We start from the raw sequence: 8658 nt of genomic DNA on the forward strand, positions 1-8658 counted from the left end.
CAGAGAGAGAGAGACAGAGAGAGAGAGAGAGAGAGAGAGAGAGAGAGAGAGAGAGAGAGAGAAAGAAGAAGAAGAAGAAGAAGAAGAAGAAGAAGAAGAAGAAGAAGAAGAAGAAGAAGAAGAAGAAGAAGAAGAAGAAGAAGAAGAAGAAGAAGAAAAGGAGGAGGAGGAGGAGGAGAAGACTTTAATCCCATTGCATTAATTTTAAACTAAGTTTATGCAAACCAGTGTTTGAAGGAAAAAGTTGAATGACAATTTTTAGCTAATTAACACAAGTCCAGGTTGTGTAAGGTGATCATCCTACCCTGTAGGATCCTGATTCAAAGAGTGACCTCAATTCATCTATAGACTTTAGCTGATGTGATGTGGTAGCCACAAGCAAACATGGCTATTAAAATGAGTTTAAATTACATGAAATGTAAATTCCACTCCTTATTTACAGTAGTCACACCAGGTGTTCAATCATCCACTCATGACTGCTATAGTAGATAGATGGATATGAGACATTTTGCACAAAGTTCTGAGGCATAAATCATAAATTCTTCCAAGGACAGCATAGTTATTTATTTACTCCTCGTGACCATTGCTTTAATATTGGTGAAATAAACTGAGTTTGTTACTTGAGACTGATTATAATTTAGTGGCTAACCTAATCCTTTCTATTGTGAGAACAAATTATTCATTGAGAAAACAATTTTGAATGCATGATACTTTATTTAAACACACATATATACAACGACAACAAGGGAAATGGGGTGGAATCCAGCCCGGTGGTGGCATGCATTGGTGGAACAGGCAGACTGGTTTCACAGGATGAGATGAGATGTGGTTGGAAACTGGGAAAAGTCAGGAGAGCAAGATTCATTTCTCATCACCACATGGAAGGGTCTTCAAGCCTGTAAAACACAAGAGGCAAATCATGGCAGCTCCCTGGGGTCTTACAAGAGCAAGACTCTCCATCCTGAGCTACACGAAGATCAGAAGCTATTGTGAAGCCTCCTGTTGGCACTCTAAATAACAGGCTACGGAGAACAGTAGCAGCATAATGAAGACCCAGTTCATAAGCTTTTGCCCATGGGAACTGGAGTCTCTAAGGGAGTTCTTAGAAGCCTCTGTACATATCAAAGGAGCTGAGGGACTCGGAAGTACTTCTGAAGATCAAAACTACAGGAATCACATGAAACTATAACAAGAAAGTTAGTGTTATTCAACTCTGAATATGCTTCTGTTGTTTCCCAGCAAGCCTTTTATGTAGTGAGATGCTATTTATTAGACTATAAAAAGACCCTTTTAATAAAACAGCATTCACATGCAACTCCAAGGCTATCAACTTTTGTCTCCTTCTAATTGCACATGATTGAGTCTGTCAGTCAGGGTGCAATTAACTTTATTTCCTGTGCTAACTGTGTTATTTCGGGCTACAAAACAAAGCAGGCAGTGGAGTTCTAAGTAGGTCTGGATTCTCATCTCCAAATTCTAAGTATACATAGCCTAGCCTAAACTTTTACTGTGGCAAATATCCCATGCATATCAATGAGACACAGAAAGATGCTTATTGCTTAGTATCAAAAACAATGCTTATAATTTCCCAGCATTCCCTAGCATTCACTGGTTAACTCTAAGTCAATGCCTCTAGGGACAGAAGCATTGTCCTTTATTTGCTTACCTCAGAGAAACTATCTGGAGGTAGCTGGTCCTGCTGTCACCCATGGGTTCACCAGAGGGAACCTCCATGAACCTCCTGCCACTCCCCAGTCATACTCACTGAAGTGTGTTAGTGACCTCTTCTGGGGAACATGGCTTTTGATGGTGTAGTGTTCTGGGTCTTGGGGAGCTAGCTATCAAGCTACTAGGGATGCAATAGGACCAGTGTGTTGAGATCTTGCTGTGATGTGAGCAGGGGGCAAGGTCAGCAAATGAGGTTGGGGGTTAAGAAAGTGAGGCAGATTGCCTCTCTCAGCAATATTCCTTCCTTGACCAGGAGGCACCTGCTTAGCCCAATGATGAACCCTTAGACACCTGTCTCATGACCAATCTATACTCCAAGAGAGGTTCCAGAATACAGATAAGCACCTAAGGATAATACATTACCCAACAGTGATTCATTGAATAAAATAGATCAGTATATTGGCCCCCAACATGTCAAAAAGTAGCCAGGAACACCTGACTTATCTTTAATTTTGGGTAAATCCAGGAAAGGCAGAGTCAAACACATGAGGTTCATGGGCTCTTGGACATTTGAGAATGCCACCTAGTGTATAAAAACTAGATTGTCCATCCCAAATGGATGATTGGTCATTTCAATTTAGAGTTGAAGACTTGCTCTGTGCTTCCTTACTTCTAATAAGGCAAGGTATTCTATAGAATGTAACTTCCGAGCTACAGTCAGCCATATTTAAAAAGGGACACCAAATAATATGTGTTAGAAAACAATATGCCTTGGAAGTTGTGATTTGCAGTGAATGCATGGAATGCAAGGTTTTTCCTGTCTGATTCTCCATCTCTTTCCTAGCCTTTCTTTTTTCTGGATGCTGCTATCCTAATGTTCCCTAACTCCCCTCCCCTGGCATCTTAAGCTTTGGAGCAATATCTCCATCTCAAGCTTTGTCATACCTTGTCCTGGGGGCATTTTCTGTGCTTTCTCTCATTAAGAGGTCTGAAATCAGTGTCTCGGGGCTGGATCTCTTGCCATATCTGAAACAAGAAGAAAGTAAAATCAAGGTTTTATAAATAAAGTAAGCTTGGGGTAACCATAGGAGAGAGAGGAGGAGTGTCCCACCAATCTTAAATGTTATTCCCAGTTGTTCATGTGCTAATAAGTATTCTCAGAGTGTGAAGCATCGACAACTTTATCATAACCACATATGTGCGTACACATATGCATACAACCCGGGGAGAGGGCCCGGAGGGTGAAAGTGCTTGCCGTGCATGCCTAATGACCTGAGTTCAATCCCCAGAACCCAAGGGAGAAATAGACCAATTCTGGAAAACTGTTCTCTGACTTCCATGTGCACATGTGTGCACATGCATCGCACACATATAGACACAGACACACACACACACTTAACAGATACAATTTAAAGGTTACATATACTTAATTCTTCTGAAGTACTTTATAAATATTTTATTTTTGAAATTATACTATAATTGCTTCATTTACCCCCTTTCTGTTTCTCCCTACAAACCCTCCCATGGACCCTTTCAACAGCTCATGGAAGTCAGAGTTGGTTCTTTCCTGGGTTCTGGGGATTGAGCTCACATCATCAGTGATGCAGAGAAGCTGCTGCCCGAGTGCACCCACACTGACATCCCTCTCATCACTGCTCCCTCCCTTACAGACATACCCTGGATCTTGCATGCTCCCCTCTCTGTGGGAAGCACTAATGCTTTCCCTGAGGCATGAGGAAGTCCTACTGCTCAACAGAAATAGGAGGATATGGTAAGGATAATGTATGGACCCGTTACATTCCCCTGTGAAGTATTAAGACTACCTCTTAAAATAGAGCGGTGCTAAGGGTGTTAATAGCAAATTACATGATTTCCCCCATTCTCAGGAAAGGCATGGGGCATCAGCAGCCACTCCATTTCCAAATGAAAACTTGGCCTGGTCTGGATAGATTAACAAATAGGTACAACAGCTAGCTGGACAAAGCTGGCAGATGTTGTTCTAAGTGCCAACCCAGCAGAGCTAAGTCCAAATGCATTGGGGAGATTTCTCATTGCTCCTGTGCTGGGACTCAAGGGGAGCAAAAGCAGACAACTCTCATCCTCACCACCTAACTCTCACATCATTTGTTAAGATTTTCTACAAGATTAGACTAGAGCTGGTGGCTTGCACTTGGGTAACCAGCCTTTCAGTTGATTTTGTCAGTCTTCACACTTTGGACAACCAACCTGAATTCATTCACCTTCATCATGCTCCAGAGAGTCAAAAGGACCAGCAACTGGTTTCCCCCATTTTCCAGTCAAAAATCTCCCAGTCTTATGGCAGTTTCTGCATGCTCATAGACTTATCCAAATGGTGGCCGGGCTCAGGGCTTTTTCTCTAACTCTGGATTATCCTTCTTATCTGTAACAGGCATGCTTCTAAAGTCTCCAAGGCAATGATGCTCAGACCGAGCTTCACATTACACTCATCAGGGGTGCCCTGAAGGAGACTAGAAAGCCCAGGCTCCTCCTTAGAGGGCCTCATTTAACTGGTGAGGATGGAAGCAAAGACATTCTACTGTAAAGTTCTTCATGTGATCTGTCACAAAGCCAGGAAGGAGAAACACTAATCTAAGGCTGTTGCTTCTCAATACTAACACTTGAGGGAAGATGATTCTTTGCTTGGGGTGGGGGTAAGAAGCTGGACTGAGCATCCTGGGAAGTTTAATAGCATCCCTGTCAGCTCCACATTATATACCAAGAACACTCACTTCTGGTTGTACCAACAAAACAGTCTCCCCTCAACATAGCCCTATGTCCTAGGGAGTAAAAAAAAAATCACCTCCACCTGAGATCTGCTGTGGTAAGGAACCATACAAGAAGGTCCATAACTAGAATAAATGATTTGGCCTGCAGAAGCAATAAGTCAGCAGCATGTACAGCTACAAGAAAACAGCTACAAATAGGACAGGCAGGAGGAAGGAAGAGAATGATTATAGATAAAACAGCCACAAATAATGCGGTGATTTTCAAAGGTGTGGACTTCTGTGTGTGAATCTTTGGTGGGAAGTCAACAAGTGCACAATGGAGCTTCCAGTGGTTTCCAAAGAGAGCTTTTACTGAGATGATACGGGTTCATTTCTATTGAACCAGGTTTTCTTCCTGTGACATGCAAGCCCCTTTCCCTGTTTTTGTTTTTCCCTCAAAGATGGTGGAGATTACACTGAATGTTAAGGATGTGGCCCCATCCAAGGAAACTCAGTAGAGGGTTCCAGTTCCATAACCCTAAGAAAGCTTTCTTGAAATGTCCTTAGCATTGTGATCTGCAAAGCAGAGACAGTGAAATTCACTTCAAAGTTTTGAGGAATACTGAATGAAAGGACTAGGGAAACATGAAATGAGATCATTCTATACACTGTGGCAAGTCTTTGCAAAAAAATGAGTTCTATATGTTGTATCTAAATAATAAAGTTTGCTTTTTAAAAACAAAACAACAAAAAACCAAAACAAACCAACAACAAAACCAATTGTGTTGTGGATGGAAAAATGGCTAAGTGGTTAAGAGTACTGGCTTAATTACCAGAGGTCCTGAGTTCAATTCCCAGTAACCACATGGTGGCTCACAACCATCTGTTATGGGATCTGATTCCCTCTTCTGGCTTGCATTAAGATAGAACGCTCATATACATAAAATACATACATAAATCTTGGAAAATGCTATCATTTCAATTGTGCAATTTATTTTTGAGCTGTGTAGAGTAAAAAAAAAAATCTGAAGTCATAGACTTTCTGGGAAGTCTATTAGGCTCAAAAAACGCAATTGCTTTTTGCTCCATCAAAATGGTCAGATTTCAAAAGATTATGAGCCTGTATTACTTAAGCGATTCTGTATACATCAGGATTGTTTTCCCCAGAGGGCTTTCAGAATGCCACATACCTTTCTGATAAAATTAAGAATATGCAACTGTTTCAGAGGCACAACCTCCCTTTTGTATCCCATCCAGACACCCCCTGGGTCGTGTGCAGTTTAACCTCTCTCTGGCAATTCACTATGCATAATTGAAGCATGCTAAGTAAAGAACACTAATGCTTCCAAAGGGCTTGTCTATATGGTCCTTCAAGGTTCTCAGTAATTGAAATGTGTTGTTAAATGATTTAGAACTAGGATGCACGGATTTTGCAAACTAAGTCCCATAATGTTTGCAAAATAGGTTGGGTTTGATTTTTTTTTTTTTTTTTCCTGCTTGATTTTAATGCCGAGAGGAAAGGTAAGGCATGTCTCTTTGACTTTCTGGATATTAAAAATACAGATCACTGTCTGTCTCTCAGGTCCCAGGCAGTTGGAACTGTATCCACCAGAGTCCCTAATGTAAAGGCTTTGTTTGTTTCTTCTTAATGGGGCACTTTCTTTTCAGAACTCAGTTGCTATAAGATGGAAAAGGTCAGCTTTGTAAGACCATCTAGGAATTTTCAAGTGTGGGGCTGAGATAGTTCAGAAAAAAAACCCATGGTTTCTCTCTCTCTCTCTCTCTCTCTCTCTCTCTCTCTCTCTCTTCTTTCTTCTTTATGTCTTTCTTTCTTTCTTTCTTTCTTTCTGTCTTTCTTTCTTTCTTTCTTTATTTTATTAAATACTGCCACTCCCTTTGCCCTGGGCAGGCTGGAAAGTCTCTCCACCCTTTTGACAGCTGGGCTGTGTGATTTCTTTGGCGGTGGGGTGGTTGTTTACTCTAGATCAGGTTTTCTCTTCTCCCTACACATTTACACTGCTGCACCCCTGCTCCAATGCTGGTCTTTTCCCAAGGAGGATGCTGGGGAAGTCTCCAATTGATGTAAGCAAAAAAAGGCAGGAAAGGTGAGTGGGAGACAGATGGTCCAGAGGCACTGAACCTCGGGCTCAGGCTTGGAGAGAAAGTCTATGTATCCAGTTTGTGGAGTGTGTACCCAGCTCACATATTTATCTGGAGCTGAATTTATGCCCGATTCTGCCCTAGGCTGGGACAGAACAAGGAGAAAGAAATGGTCCCTGGTGTCCAAGATCACCAGAACCGCAGTTTTTCCAAGCTCTAGGTACCAGGCGCGAATGTACCCACCTCTGTCTGGTGATGAGATTGATGTAGTGTCGCAGAGCAGAGTAGTATCTGGCCATGTCCTCTGCTGGCGCGTCCTCGCCCGGATTGTCCGGCTTGGAGGGGTACCCCTCAGCCAGAATGCCCAAACACACGAGCAGAGATAGAGCGAGGGTCAGTCCGCACAGCCCCATTCGCTTGTTACCTAGCATCTGTGGATACAGAAAGCTCAGACTTGGAGATGCTGAGAATGCTTGCCTTTGTCCCAATTCCAGCTGTCACTCTAGACCCTCATCTATTCCCATCCCAGACCCTGGGGGGAGGGGGGGAGCCTAGATTGGGCAGGTACCACTTCCAGAGCTTTAGAGGACCACTTGCCCTGACTTGGCCCCTCTGCTCCGCCCCCATATTTCAGGAAACTTTCCTCCAACTCTCCTGGTGAGAGGCAGAGGTCCCCCTTTTAGAACAGAATTGGAAGTTCTGCCCTCTATCTTAAAGAATGACCGCCTTTTTCCTCTCGTTCCTAAATCACCCTCGGAGGAGAAAACTTTTCTTCTGGGTCGTTTTTGAGCTGTGTGGCTACAGGCACTGTGGGATACCGAGAGGCTCAGTTTGGATCTTGGAGGTGACTGGGCGCCGGGCTCCCTGTGCCAGAGACAATACTTAGTGTAATCTCCCTCTAGGAGCACGCATGCAATCTGGATTCCTGGTTGTAACCAATCAACCAACTAAACAAACAAACAAACAAATAAACAAAACCCCACCGCAGCCCTAGGGTAGGTGTCACCACGTTCTTCTTCTTACCCTCAAAAGATAACAGGTACTGAGGCTGGGAGCCCAGATAGGAGGACCCCGGGAACGAGCAGACGAGCAGGCGGACAGTCGAACCAGAGTCCAGCAATTGAAATTTAACCTCCCCAAAGAGCTAGGTGTCAAGCTGGCAGAGCAAGCTCCTCAGGGGACTGTCTGCGGGGCAAGTTCACGGGGCGTCTAGGAGTCCCTGTCCCAATGGGTCCGGAGACTCACCGTGGCGGGCAGGCTGTCCTCGCTGCGCGGCGGATGCTCTGCTCTGGGTGCCTCTGTGAGAGATGAGATCCACCGGTGGGATGCGGAGAGCGGGTCGCCAACGGGCTTTTATGGAGCGCCCTGGTCGCGGCAGGAGGGGCCTCGGGGGCAGTCACGCCCTGGTGACTCCCACAGCCACTTCCCGCCCCCAGCAGCGGGGGAGGAGGCTGGAGCCACAGCCGCTCGAGTGGCGGCGTCTGGAGCCACCCACACCCCAACTCTAGGCGTCCCGCTCTGCGGGGAGAAAGGAACAGTCAAGAGAGAGCATCCCTCGGAGCCCTTTCTCCTTCTCCCCGTCGTCGAGTCCCGCCAGAGAGATGAAGCCGGACCGCTTAGGTTGCCTATTGCCAGCTCTCTGCGCGCGGGTCTGTAGGGACCTGAATACTCTACTTGGGGAGCATCTCTGGGGGTCCCCCCTACCCCTGGACAACTGCGCGCTCTGGGAGAGACGCAGCTGAGCAAGGTTTTCCAGCTCCCGGAGCAGGTGTGCCAAACTGTAAAGTCTCCAGTGGTTTCTATGGACCTACTGGTCTCCCCAAAAGGTGGACCCTCCCCCAAGCACTCGCCCCTATGCTGCTAGCCAGGCTTGGCCTCAGCCAGAAACTCCCCCAGGCTGCCACTGGGAGCCCGCGGTCCAGGAGGCTTCTGTATCTACAGCGGAAAGTGGCCATGATGCGCGCCCCTGTCAGTAAGCTTTGTGAAGTCCCAAGTGAGCTTGGTTAGCGCCTGAATGAGCACTTGCTTTCAGATTGAAATGGAGCAGATTAAAAGACTAACACCAGTGTATTCCTCACGTTAAACTTGTTGAATAAATATGAACGATGCTGAAATCATGTTTACCAGATGGGGTTTTTTTTTTTTTTTTTTTTTTTTTTTTTTT

General features: G+C 44.9%; 1 protein-coding gene across 1 annotated transcript; it reads right to left on the minus strand.

Moving 5' to 3' along the window:
• Window positions 1-694: 694 nt before the first annotated feature.
• Window positions 695-7880, minus strand: Npy (neuropeptide Y). The gene is made up of 4 exons (XM_034519462.2): window positions 7740-7880; window positions 6738-6925; window positions 2614-2694; window positions 695-896 (listed from the first exon to the last, which is right to left on the minus strand). The coding sequence occupies exons 2-4, from the start codon at window positions 6923-6925 to the stop codon at window positions 872-874; spliced, it is 294 nt and encodes a 97-aa protein (XP_034375353.1). The 5' UTR covers window positions 7740-7880; the 3' UTR covers window positions 695-871.
• Window positions 7881-8658: the final 778 nt, after the last annotated feature.

This window comes from Arvicanthis niloticus, chromosome 15 (assembly GCF_011762505.2).
Source record: "Arvicanthis niloticus isolate mArvNil1 chromosome 15, mArvNil1.pat.X, whole genome shotgun sequence".
NCBI classification, from domain to species: Eukaryota; Metazoa; Chordata; class Mammalia; order Rodentia; family Muridae; genus Arvicanthis; species Arvicanthis niloticus.

What these genes read in the sequence shown, in the direction of transcription:
- Npy (XM_034519462.2), bottom strand. Translation starts at nt 6,925, where the DNA reads ATGCTAGGTAACAAGCGAATGGGGCTGTGCGGACTGACCCTCGCTCTA. An exon ending in AATCTCATCACCAGACAGAG is followed by an intron (nt 2,695 to 6,737) that starts GTGGGTACATTC and finishes TTCTTGTTTCAG; the next exon opens with ATATGGCAAGAGATCCAGCC. An exon ending in GAAAATGCCCCCAGGACAAG is followed by an intron (nt 897 to 2,613) that starts GTATGACAAAGC and finishes TGTGTTTTACAG; the next exon opens with GCTTGAAGACCCTTCCATGT.